Source organism: Paramisgurnus dabryanus, chromosome 1 (genome assembly GCF_030506205.2).
Source record: "Paramisgurnus dabryanus chromosome 1, PD_genome_1.1, whole genome shotgun sequence".
NCBI lineage: Eukaryota > Metazoa > Chordata > Actinopteri > Cypriniformes > Cobitidae > Paramisgurnus > Paramisgurnus dabryanus.
The window spans coordinates 50,709,823-50,723,843 of record NC_133337.1 but is presented as its reverse complement, the minus strand read 5'-3'; the positions used below and the strand labels follow the sequence as shown (position 1 = coordinate 50,723,843).

Genomic DNA, 14,021 nt, shown 5'->3' with positions numbered 1-14,021 from the left:
ATTGTTTAAATCTGTCATTTCCCGCATCATCAATCATCTTTAGAAACGACTGTGAACTGAGCGAAGAGACGCCCATTTGAAACCTCTCGTCAAACTCAGCAAATAAAAAATGGGGGACTTTTCAGCACCTAAACTGATATGTAGGCTACATGCTGCCCGACACTATGTCTATATATATAAAACGGAGAAGGGTGGACACACACCGATACTCAGTCGAGGGAATGCGCGGAGACCTGATGCTTCACTGCGTCCTTTACGCAAAGACTTACCTGGACTCATTCTTCACGTGAATTACTTTACAGGAAAATGGATGCATTTGGCGTTAAAGGTTTTTATTTTAATTGTTAATCGTTGCATACTTGTTGCATAGTACAATGTTACATTTCTCCAGTGTGCGCTAACTCAAATAATGGTTTGTATATAAATCACGCCTTGGACTTTGTTCACCGGCTAGCGTCAAGAAGCTTAACGTCAAGAAGCTTAACTTTTTCTTGTTTTTGCCTCCAAATGCCTGCCCTTCTCGCTGCCATGGAGTCGTTTGGGTCTTCAGTCACCGAATCCACCGACAGCATCACCATCAAACCGCACGATCCTTTCTCTGGTCCACTGAAGACTGTTGCGCCCTGGAATTACACTTTCCTCGCGTCTCTGATGTTCATAGTGACTTCGCTCTCTCTGACAGAAAACTTTACCGTGATGCTCGTTACTTTCAGATACAAACAGCTGAGAAAGCCTTTGAATTATATCATCGTCAATTTATCCGTCGCTGACTTTCTAATGTCACTTATAGGAGGCACCATAAGTTTTTTAACGAATTCACGAGGGTACTTCTTTCTGGGCGTCTGGGCGTGTGTGCTGGAGGGATTTGCCGTCACTTTTTTTGGTAAGTTATTGAATAGATTAGTTTTGTTAACCTATGCATTGGCTATTTCATTGAATAAAACCGATTAGATGCTGTTTTATTTACGATAACGCTCAGTTTGGACCTTTTTATCAAGTCAATGTAAAATAGCATTGTGTCATTGTTTACATTTTCATGTAAGGCATCATATATTATACTATGGCAAAAAAGATGGTATAATGAATATGCTTAAAATATATTTTGAAAATGTTACATTTAAAAATACTGGTTTAATAAAAGCAATAAGACACTCAAGGAAATTGTGAATTTGAATTACAATGAACAACACTGTCTACCTTATTGCTTGTTTTGCTTTTAGTTACTTATCATTAGCAAAATCTCATTTCTCTGGAGGGGTGGGAGAGCAAACAGGAAATTTTCTTGCAAGTGCATTATTATTTTAATTCATATTTTAATACCCCCCCTTCAATTCCTTACGCATTAGCCATTATAGCATAGTTTTACTGGTTTAATGTGTAGTAAAGCCATAGTAAACACAAATATACTTTGCTGTCAATACTGTAACACTGGTTTAACCATGATATTTGTGGCAAAACTATAATAGAAAGTAAAATACACTTTAACTACAATAATTTGCTTTTTAAAAGCGAGCATATGTCTCTTGCAAAAAGGTTGACATTTTAAATCTCATTAAATCATTCTCAGTTACTAAAGTCATGGATTTGACATTTCATACAGAAATAAACTGTTGTAACCTCTTGCTTTCTAGGAATTGTGGCTCTGTGGTCTTTAGCAATCCTGGCATTCGAACGTTACTTCGTGATCTGTCGGCCTCTGAAAGACGTCCGTTTGGGAGGCAAACATGCTGCTGTGGGTCTTATTTTTGTATGGACCTTCTCCTTCATATGGACTTTTCCACCAGTTGTCGGCTGGAACAGTTATACAGTCAGCAAAATCGGAACCACATGTGAACCCAACTGGTGAGCACAAAATCCTTTTTTCATTAAATCTATCTTTTTTATTTATTTTTATTCATCATGAACATGTAAAAGTAACAACCTCCACCAGAATTGACTCCATACAATACGATGCTGTTGATGAGTACCAAATTATCTACCATGTGACCTTTACAATGGAACCGTTTAGGTTAAGTCAAGTAGTCTTTCTGTGTTATATTATGGAAAAGCAACCTACATATACTGTAAAACCAAGGTTGATGTCATGCAGCAAGATTTTGAAAAATTGCTTTCAAGAGAGTCAACTTTTGTGCATTTGACTTGTTCTAGCCTTGTCCTTGGAATACAAACAACAGAGCAATTGAACTGGGAATGCTTAATGGCACAAAGAAGCCTGGGTGTGAAATATATTTACTAGCGTAGGATATGACTGGATCCATGTTGATGTATTTTATGCCTTTTTCTCTTACTGTTAATGTAGTTTCAATACTTGGCATATCTAAAGCTTCTGTTTTCTTGCTTTAAGGTACTCGACTGACTACTATGACCACACCTATATCATCACCTTTTTCACCACCTGTTTTATTATTCCTCTTGGCGTGATCATTATCTCATATGGAAAACTTATGCAGAAACTCAAAAAGGTTAGTCGTAGAAGCAATCTATACATTTTTTTCTAAAAATTTAAAGCAAAACATGTTAGTTTATACATATAAATAGGAAGCTTGTGAGATAGTTGTGTTGTCTGCATGACAAAACCTACGCACAGGAACACACATATTGATAAAAATAAATACTATCTTAAATGCATTGTAAGTTCCTTTGGATAAATGTGTCTGCCAAATGCATATGTAATGCTAACCTTGAATATGTCCAACAGGTATCGAACACACACGGAAGGCTGGGTAACGCACGTAAGCCTGACCGTGAGGTGGCACGGATGGTCATAGTGATGATAATAGCCTTCATGGTTGGATGGACACCTTATGCAGCATTCTCAATTATTGTCACAGCCTATCCCACAATCCACATTGATCCTCGCATGGGCTCTATTCCAGCCTTCTTTTCAAAGACAGCAGCTGTTTATAATCCCGTCATCTATGTGTTCATGAACAAACAGGTACATCTTAATTTGCTATTTTCAAGTTTTTCAATAATTAATGCATTAAAATTCAGCATTAACGCAGCGAATAGTAAATCTGACAAGATCTTAATATATTGAAATTTGATTTATGGTATATTTTCTGCTTTTATGGATTAAGAAAGCAATAGCTAGCTTTGAGTTATTTGTAGGTCATTGTAAATTATATATAATGTAGGTACATTTTATATATAAGTGTTGTTTTATGTGTTTTCTTTGTTTGAATAATATAAGTGTCATAAATTTATTTAATAATGATATAACTAAATTGAAGGGTATAATTGTGTTAAATAAATTATATTATTAATCCTCCATAACATTTACAATTAAAAATATTTCAATTTTTAAACCTGATAACATTGTTTAGTCCTAAATATCAGTAAAATATATTTTGTATAATTTTTCTCAGACTTTACAAAGTAAGAGTTGTATTATGGAAAAATAGGAACCCAGTCTCACAAAGTTGCGTATAAATAGCACGAAGTGTAAAAATCGTGCAATACATACGCCAAATTCCACTTCGGTGCGCATATGATATGCCAGTCCTTGAATTCACTTAAATGGTGCATCTTTTTTTGTCATTTTATTTATTGGTTTCTCAATTTTTTTGCTTTTTTTTACCATTTACCATTGGGTTTAAGGTTAGAACAACTTTTTGTTATATAAAAATGACATCCTAACCCAAACCCCAATTCTAACTCCAACTCCAAGCGATCATGGCTTAAATAGACAAAAACATGGAGAAACCTGTATATTAAATAACCTCCTTAAGCAAATATCAAATCTAACCCTTAACCCAAGCGAAAATGTTTAAAAAAAAAAAAAAATTGAGAAACCAATAAATAAAACAACAATAAAAGATACGCCGTTTAAGTAAATGGGAAGGAATTTAGTATCATATGCACGCCAAAGTGGAATTTGTCGTATGTATTGCACGATTTTTACACTTCGTACTTAAACAAATCTACATGAGACTGGGTAGGAAAATAGACACAAGGCTCACTTACGAACTCAAATTTCATTTTCATAAATTTTTTATCTAAGTATACAGCACATTTCATAGGAACAAATGACAGTCTTGGTAAAGTCTTGTTTTTTCTTTGCTCAACAAATAATGAAACATATTTATATTTAATAACTTACCTGAAGAAAAATTTATCATATCCTCTAGAGTTCTTATTTAACTTTAGGAAATATGTGCGTGCCTTTCCTAAGGGGAAGTCATTATTCTCATGTTGAAGCTTCAGTTGTTTTGGCATATTGGTCAACTAAGGTTTAAATCTCTGACTATTTTCATTTCAAAGATATTTTGTATTCCTACAGGAGTTGGGTGTTATGAGCATTACCGTCAAAGGTTGTTTGATATCCAATCCTTTTCGTGTGTGTTACAGTAAATTCAGCTCTCAAAAATAATTTTTTATAAGTGTCCCTGTAGCGTGCCGTTTCATGTAAAGAGAGAATCTGGGGTCTTTTGTGGCTCTGTTGACCACCCGATGGATTTGGGTCCCAGGTGGTTTGGGACTCTGCTGGAGGTATATGGCTTCAAGCCCCCTTGAGCTGTGCACATCTTTCAGAAGTAACTCACTTCCCTCTCAGCTTTTTCAAGAATACATTTATGTTACTCAATCACAGTATTTTTTTTGTGCACTCTTGAGTCAACAGAGAATCCAGAGAACATGTATCTATGGTCTGTGTATGTTGGCAGACCTTGCTTTTATTTTTTGTGCTCAGTTTGTGTTAAACTACAAGAGACCTATGTTTTATGAGATAGTAAAAATATACATGACCATAAAAAACACCTGTAGCTCAAATGGTATGGAGGCAAAAGTAATGACTTTAATGTCCACACTCTCAAAGAAAGGTTCAAAAGTTCCCAGTCACTGGGATGGTACCTTTTTAAAAATTTGCTAATATGTACCATTTGGTTAATGGACTGCATTTATATAGCGGTTTCATAGACCAATGGCCACCCAATTTTGCCTCACATTCACCCATTCACGCACTCATTCATACACCGACGGCGGTGTCAGTCATGCAAGGCGCCATCCAGCTTGTCAGGAGCAGCTGGGGTTAGATCTGGTACCGATAAGTACCTTTGAGGCACCAATATGTACCGCTAAGGTAACAATGTGTACCTTAAAGGTACCAATAGACACCCTTTTAGTTACAAAATTGTCCTTTTTTTAAAGGGATACCTACCATAGTATCTCTCTGAATTTTACTGAGATAGCAAAACATGTTTTAATTACTAAAGTATTCCTCATTCTTTTCCAGTCCAAATGAATATGCAGACATCTCAGAGCAGGTACTTACTGTATGACCTTATCTGCTTGAATTAAGGTCAAAATGTCCTTGTTTTTTTAGCCTGATGACCTTTTAGTGCAGACATTTGCCACCGTTGACACAAAGTTGCTGTTTATAATCAGCATAATTAAAAGCGTAAACTCTCAAAATAATGCTGGGTTGTTTCAGCCTACACGGTTGTGTAAAAAATGCAGTAGAAATATTAAAAACTCAAACTATTATATTTAGTAGACTGCTACATACTCCAAGAGAGACCAAATAACTGTTCAAACCAGTTGGTATTGAATGCATTCATCAACAACACTATAAATAAAGCCAGCAAGCACTAAAACTAATTTCTTTTAAATAACATAAACCACATGTACCTGCTGCAATGCATTATGGGAATGTTCAAACCCTTATTCAATGTGAAAATTGTTTGGACTTAGGTATTTGTCCAAAAAATAATCTTTGTCAGGAACTTGAGGACTACCAGACTGATCTTATGAAAAAATTTATTTGTGTCCATGGCACGAAATTTAGCTTTATTTCATGCCTTGAGCATCAATGTCTTTTTCGTGTCACTCGCACCAATTTCTATAAATTGTTTATCGTGTCCGTTGTACGATTTTCTGTTTCGTTTCATTTTATGTTTTGTTTTCTCATTATATTTTTCTATTTTCTTACCATTGTTGCTTGGGGTTGGGGCTAACACCTTAAAAAAAGGTAAAAAGTTGTTCCTTTTTCTGTTGCTGGTGGTACCCTAAAAGGTACATTTTTGTACCTTTATGGGTATAAAACACATTAAAATGTTGTACCTTATGGGGTACAATATTATACCATAAAGACCAAATGTGTACCTTAAGGAACAATTTTGTACCAGTTCAATTTTAGGGGTACAGAACAGTTAACGGTACCTTTGAAGGTACACAATCGATCCTTAAGGAACAGTAATGTACCCCAAAAGGTACAACATTGTATTATCTATTATCTATATTATTTATATACCTGTAAAGGTACAAAACGGTACCTTATACAGTTTTGTACCTTTTTTTCTGACAGTGTATCACTTTCTGTTAAATTTTTAGACATCCCAAACCCCAACTCTAATCCCAACTCCAGCCGAGAATATAGTTTTAAAAGCAAAGGAAAAACCAATTGTAGAAACCAATACATAAAAGTACATCCTAACCCAAACCCCAAATCTAACTCCAACCCCAATCGACAATGGTTTAAAAATAGAAATAAACCAGAAAACAATACATAAAATGACACAAAATAAAAAGTCGTTCCACGGACACGAAAAAAGCTAAATTTCGTGCCATGGAAATGAATAAATTAATACATTTTTTGTGACTATAACACAACTTTACGTGAGATCATCTACTCTTATTTAGTACACTCTCAGAAAAAATGGTACAAAAGCTGTTACTGGGACAGTACCATTTAAAAAGGTCCTAACATGTACTATTTGTGCAACATGATCTCACGAAGTTCCGTGGGATAGTCACGGAATTTTTTGCTCATTTTTCCGTGGCATTCTCACGGATCTCCTCATATTTCCGTGGACCTGACACGGACTTTCTTTTCCGTGGCATTCTCACGGATTGGTTACTCAACTGTTTTTTCCTATTTTCAAACCATTGTCGCTTCGGTTTAGGGTTAGATTTGGTGTTTGCGTTAGTATTTCACTTTAAGTATTGGTTTATACTATTTTTTTTGATGTATTCTTTTATATTTTCTAAACTTTAATCAATTGTCGCCTGGCGTTGGGGTTAGAGTTGGGTTTGGGTAGGGATGTCATTTTATGTAAATCTAACCCTAAACCGAAGCGACAATGGTAAGAAAATAGGACAAAACAGTTGAGTAACCAATCCGTGAGAATGCCACGGAAAAGAAAGTCCGTGGCAGGGCCACGGAAATATGTGGAGATCCGTGAGAATGCCACGGAAAAATTAGCAAAAAATTCCGTGACTATGCCACGGAAATTTGTGAGATCAGGTTGATTTGTACATGAACCAGTTTTTACCTTTGAGGTACTAATGTGCACTTTTTAGGTAGGTGCACTTTTTGAAAGGGTAATGCCCCAGTGACAGCTTTTGTACACTTTCAGAATAAAGATACAAAGTTGTCACTGGGGATGGTATACATTTTAAAATGTATCAGTGTGGTACAGATATGTATCTTTGAGGTACCAGTATGTACCTCTAAGGTACAAATGTGTGCCTTTGAGCTACCAATATGCATATTTTAGGTACAAAAGTGTACCGCCCCAGTGACCTTTTTTATGAGAGTGTACCTTTATTTCTGACAGTAATAGAATAACATTAATTAAACAAAATAAAAATGTTCTCGTCCTAAAAAAGTGGTTTAAGTTATTTAATTATCTAACATGATGTTTTTCCTTTTTTTTAGTTCAGGAAGTGTCTGATGCAGATGTTTAAGGGAAATGACACCAATCTGGACTCTACTAATTTGAATCAGACATCAGATAAAGGGGCGATCACTGCAACAGTTGATACTCACCTTGTCGAGATGTCCACCATTGCTGCTCGCGTTCCCATGTCCTTATGCAATTTGGAAAAGAGTGAGGATGATGAGGAAGTGGAGAAGCCAGATCAAAGTGGGAATGGAGGTCCAAAGCAGCTGCCTATATCTGAAAATAGAGTTTGTCCTTTGTAGACCTGACTATACCAGTACCATTCCAACCTGTTGTCTTATAGACCCTTTTACAGCCCACGTGATCAAATACCCTCCGCGCACATTTTGGCAATGGAAGTGGTGTTGTTTCCCAGTTATTCTTGATCTGCTAACGTCTATCCACTCCACTATAGTACACGGATGTGGTAGCTGTGTTGAAAACGTTGATAAAGTTAACTTTTTAAAATAGCTTTCTTTGTCTGTGTTGCTTCACCGCAGATTCTTGCCGTACTTCCATTGCCAATATGCGCGTGCATAAGCTGCCATGCCATCATTCTGAAAAAACAGTAAAATGGTCTAAAGAGTACTATTGTTTCCTCTTAGAGTGTGTCTGGTTTGTGTTTTCATATATTGTCTATTAATGTATACTGTTATGTTGTGACGATGTGCAATCAGTCTTGGTGTATGTATGTGCTTGTCAGTATGTAAATCTTGTAAACATGCAATACATTGCTGAGCTGTCTTTGGAGAGCGAGTTTTAGTGCGAGCTGACTGCGCACTGTTATTTCAGTCCAGTAAACAATTTACAGAAATGAAAAGTAAATAATGTAAATGCAAGCATTTGATTAAAAAACCACGTAAAATAACATATCGTGTGTCTATATGTCACATTACACTGTTTTTGTAATGCCATAACAATACATTTTTGGTGACTTGAGCAGAACTGTTACTGCTTATTTACATAAATTTAACCAATTTCATTATCAGTTATGATTTTGCCTGCTGTGTAATCTTTACTTGTGTGTTTATATGTAGACATGGGTGCATATACTTGTGTGTTTATATGTAGACATGGGTGCATATATGTTTAAGTTACATGTGAAGTTTTACTGGGTCAAATGTTTGGTGTTTGCTCATGTATCTTCTGTCCAAAGTTGATAATAATGTTTATCTGTGGCATGCCAACAAATGTTTTACTGTATTTATCAAGATTTTTAATCTCGCTGGATATGATACAAGTAATTTACAGTATTATATTTTAAATAAACAAGATTTTAGTTTTTGGAAATAATTGTTTATTTTTTAAAATATGTCAATGCTGTAGTACGAGAACGCTAATAAAGCAGCTTGTACTTTTAGCGTGGTTACTGAACTGATGCTTGTTAAAACACAAAGACTATATATATTTAATATAAAGAACATTTTCTTTTACTTTTTTTAACTACCGAGCAGGAAAAAAATAGGAAATTCTACTAAAGTACAAGCTAAATAATCCTAAGGATCTTTTACCGTGTAGAAAAATTCTTGTTGCACTTAAATGTTTAAGTTTAAACAACTTGAATTAATCAAACAATTTATTTCAACTTTGTTTTGACCAGTGAGGAGTTGGTATCAAAGAAAAAACTAAGTTGAATGGCCTAGGTTATTATAATCTTTTTTTTTTTTTTTATTTATAGCAACTTGTCAAAAAAGTTTAAATCACTTATTAATTCAAGTTGTTTAAACTTAATAATTTAAGTGCAATCAGCATTTTAACAATGTACCAGTGCAGCATTTATACACATATGCAATATGTCTTTGGTGGTATCTGTAGTGACAGCCATAGAGGATGCATAAGCTTTATTTTTCTGTATTTAATGCAAATAATTGTGATGAATGTGTCCAGATTTGGTTATTGTAAAAACTGCTAAAATATCCTAAAGCAAATTCAGTACTTCATTGCATCACACAAAGAAAATTAAATAACAAAGAACTTTTGAGATGAGATTTGAGCTCTGCAGGTTCCCTTAAGTTCAGAAGCACTCTTTTAACATCAGCTCGGTGAATAAAAGCATCTGAATTCAATTTCTCTCGGCCATGGTCTGTTATCACCCTAGGTAGCGAGAGGCAAGTATCCGCACACATAAAAAAGATTCATCAACAGAGGACCACCATGCCTGATCTCACTCATAAATGGAAAGTTAGGGGAGGTAAAGAATTTTAGCCTGGATCCTTTAACAAGACTAAACATAAATGTAGAAAACAAAAACAACAAAAAAGCTGTTTCTTTTAAGCCGTAGTCTAGAGGCAAATCACTGACAAAGCTGACAAAGGCAATTGGATTAAATTAAACAGCTACAACCAAAACATTTAAATTCTCTTAAATTCAGTTTGTTGGGTGGGTATCACATGATCTGGCTGATGAACACTGTAGGTCACATATCATTCATGTATCACGCAATCATGTGCGATCAATGGCAATTTCAAAGGCATCAAGACTAAAGCTCTGGGCTTTAAGGATAAAATTTCTTCAGCAGTTTTGAGTCTCTAGAAGTGTAGTAGTGATTGTTACAGGTATTTTATATCTGAGTAAACCATGGATGTTTATGTATAAGTTTTGATGGGCTGTGCTGATGCATTAGTCTGTTAAAGGGACACTTCACTTTTTTGAAAATATGCTCATTTTCTAGCTTCCCTGGAGTTAAACATTTGATTTTTACCCTTTTGGAATCCATTCAGCTGATGTCCGGGTCTGGCGGTACCTCTTTTAGCATAGCTTAGCACAATCCATTGAATCTGATTAGACCATTAGCATCGCGCTTAATAATAACCAAAGAGTTTCGATATTTTCGATATATTTAAAACTTGACTATAACTTTCAATAGCAGGGGACTATTTTCGGTCACTACGTAATATCATTGCGCCTCCTGCAGTCATGTTTCGGCAGAAAAGCCATTGATTATTACGCCAGAATAAGAGTATAGTTCCTAGCCATATCGGCCTAAAAAATCACAACTTTTAATTTTCTGTGTGTCTTAGTACACGATGTAACTACAGAAGAGTCCAGTTTTCAATAGGAAGAATATCGAAACTCTTTGGTTATTTTTTAGCACGATGCTAATGATCTAATCAGATACAATGGATTATGCTAAGCTATGCTAAAAGTGACAGCGCCAGACCCGGAGATGAGCTGAATGGATTCCAATGTTAAAAATCAAATGTTTAACTATAGTGGAGCTGGAAAATAAGCATATTTTCAAAAAAGTGGAGTGTCCTTTTAAGGGAAATCTTACAATAGGCTTCACTGATTCACTTCTTCAGTTATTGCTGATTAATCCAACAAAAGACCAAATAATTAATCGAGGCTTCATAGATACATCCACAGCAACAAATATCTGGTCATAACATAAGCACTGCACTGCAAAAAATGACTTTCTTATTTAGTTTTTTTGTCTTGTTTTCAGTAGAAATATCTAAAAATTCTTAAATTAAGATGCTTTTTCTTGATGAGCAAATTGACCTTAGTAAATTAGTCTAGTTTTAAGACAAATAATATACAATTTAAGTGAAATTCTCCTTAAAACAAGCAAAATTATCTGCCATTGGGGTGAGAAAAAAAATTATGAAATAAGATTTCTTATTTCTTAAACACTTAATTCAAGTAAAAATTTCTCACCCCATTGGCAGATATTTTTGCTTCTTTTAAGCACAAATTCATTTAAATTGTATATTTTTTGTCTAAAACTAGTATTATTTTCTTAGGTCATTTTGCTCATCAAGAAAATACATCTTGATTTAAGAATTTTTAGATATTTCTACTGAAAACAAGATAAAAATACTAAGTAAGAAAGTAATTTTTTTGCAGTGTGTATATTTTTCATTTAATTGTTTTCATTGGGATGTCCATTGTATGTGAAGTTGTAACATAAACTGAACACACAGCATATATACATATATACATATTGTATACGTATAGACGTATGTATATGTTCTGCTTTGACTGTACAATGAATGAAAAATCTCTTTGATCATCTTTGGTGTCCCACTTACTCTTTGTATGTTAGTGGTCTCTTGCTTGCCATGTCTTCTTTTGTTCATGTTTTTCTCTCATCTCTGTCTTCATTTCCATATTCCAGGATTTTTTGTTAAGGCCTCAGATTGATGTGAATTTCCAAGATGTCCCGCTCTAGAAACTTGCACTGCATGCCTTCAGGCCTCTGCTCTTAAAATTCATCTGAGATGCTGACCTTTTATGGGGCATTACTAATAAGAAATGTCCACAGGACCAGGTGATAAGAGCAGCCTTAGCTTGGTCATACAACATCTATGTTTATAAGTGCAGCAATGAGGTGACCATAGCATTCATTTAAATTATTTTTTACAGAAAAAATCTTTTAATAGACGTCAATGACATAAACTTCAGATTGTGGGATTGTTGTTTTATTTAGCTGTTATTTTATATCAGCATTTATGTATTTTAGGCAATGGTAATTACTTAAAACAAATATGGTACTGTACATCATAACTTTTTGCTCTCCAAGTGAAATATTAAGAAATGTAAGTTTAGTAAACTGTTCTATAGAATATGAAAATTCCTTGTATTCTTTTGTCAAGTCTGATTTGCTGTCATCAGTTCCAACCTTTGGCTTTGCAAGGACTTTATTAAAATTAAAGTTTATAATTTAATCCAAATCTGTTTTAAATTACTTACATTCTTTTAGTTACGTTTAAGATCACAATGTTTCTTTAATGTGTCAATATTCTAATGGTCCAGCATTGGCTTATTTTCTCTTTTTTGACAGCCCAGGAACATTTTATCTTGCCCAGAAATCACCCTTAGGGCCTGCATATGAGGAAAAGCACCGCAGATATTATCAGCATCTGTCTCAGATAAACACAGTTTTTAATTTGTGCAAGAATGTGAGATATCAGATGAAATTAAACTTCAAATGTTTAAGAGCTTATGGGGCGGTTTCCCGGACAGGCTTATATTAAGCCAGGACTAGGTTTAGTTATATTAGGACATTTTAGTTGTACATACCTTGCAAAAAAATAAATAAAAATAAAACATTACTGATGTGCATCTTAAGACAAAACAATGGCACTGATATATATTTAAGATATGCCAGTGCAAGCTGTTTTTAGTTAAGACAGCTCAAACAAACATTTTTGTCCTGTCCAGGAATCTGCCCATATATGTGGTAAATCTAATCCACATAAAATAAGACTATAAATGATTTTGTCAACTTGTTGATTTTGTTTTTCCCAGAACTGTCATTTCTAATTTTACTTTCCTTTATTTTTTCATCTGTTCTCCTTTTGTTCACACAGCTGTCCTAGAGAACTACAGATGTAGATCATGACATTAATTTAAAGGAACATGCTGACTTTTTGGGACTTTAGCTTATTCACCAACCGTATCCCCCAGAGTTAGACAAGTCTATACATACCTTTTTCATCTCTGTGCGTGCCGTAACTTATCTGACACACCCACCGCAAGCCTAGCTTAGCACAAAGACTGGAAGTAAATGCCTCCAGCTAGCATACAAGGATATAACGTTAGCTTACTACTATCGTTAGCGGTTTCCCGACCGTACCCTTAGCCGGCCCCAGCAGCTGCTACGTTTGAGTCATTTGTAACATTCATGTTTGAAAAAATGCGCTACAGGAAGAATAACTTCCGGTTCAAAAGCCGAACTGCAGAGTCGTCCAATCAGCGATGTCTCATGTTGCCCACTGGTACCTCTTCCGGTAGGTTAATGTAGTTGTGTTTTTTAATTTGTAGTTGTGTTTTTAATTTGTTGTTGTGTTTTTTAATTTGTAGTTGTGTTTTTTAATTTGTTGTAGTGTTTTTTATTTTGTAGTTGTTTTTTATTTTGTTGAAGTGTTTTTTATTTTGTTGTAATGTTTTTTAATTTGTTGTAGTGTTTTTTTAATTTGTTGTTGTGTTTTTTATTTGCTGTAGTGTTTTTAACTTGCTGTTGTGTTTTTTATTTTGTATTTGTTTTTTATTTTGTTGTACACTGTAAGAAATTTCCCCGTTAATTTACGGTAAAATACTGGCAGCTGTGGTTCCAGCCATTTACTGTTATTTTACAGTTTTCCCACTGTTTTTTCATTTTACAGTTGTGCTGTTATTTTACAGTTTTCCCACCGTTTTCTATTTTACAGTTGTGCTGTTATTTTACAGTTTTCCCACCGTTTTCCATTTTACAGTTGTGCTGTAATTTTACAGTAAAGTACTGGCAGCAATGGTTCCAGCCATATACTGTTATTTTACAGTGTTGCCTCCGTTTTCCATTTTACAGTTGTGCTGTAATTTTACAGTGAAGTACTGGCAGCAACGGTTCCAGCAATTTCTTGAGACACCCCTCGCTGC

The 14,021-nt window shown here is 34.7% G+C and overlaps 1 protein-coding gene across 1 annotated transcript; it reads left to right on the top strand.

Annotated features, from left to right (window-relative positions):
- Positions 1-232: 232 nt before the first annotated feature.
- Positions 233-8,880, top strand: valopb (vertebrate ancient long opsin b). The gene is made up of 5 exons (XM_065262626.2): positions 233-883; positions 1,632-1,842; positions 2,345-2,462; positions 2,699-2,938; positions 7,658-8,880. Exons 1-5 carry the CDS (start codon positions 508-510, stop codon positions 7,922-7,924), a joined length of 1,212 nt encoding a protein of 403 aa, XP_065118698.2. The 5' UTR covers positions 233-507; the 3' UTR covers positions 7,925-8,880.
- Positions 8,881-14,021: the final 5,141 nt, after the last annotated feature.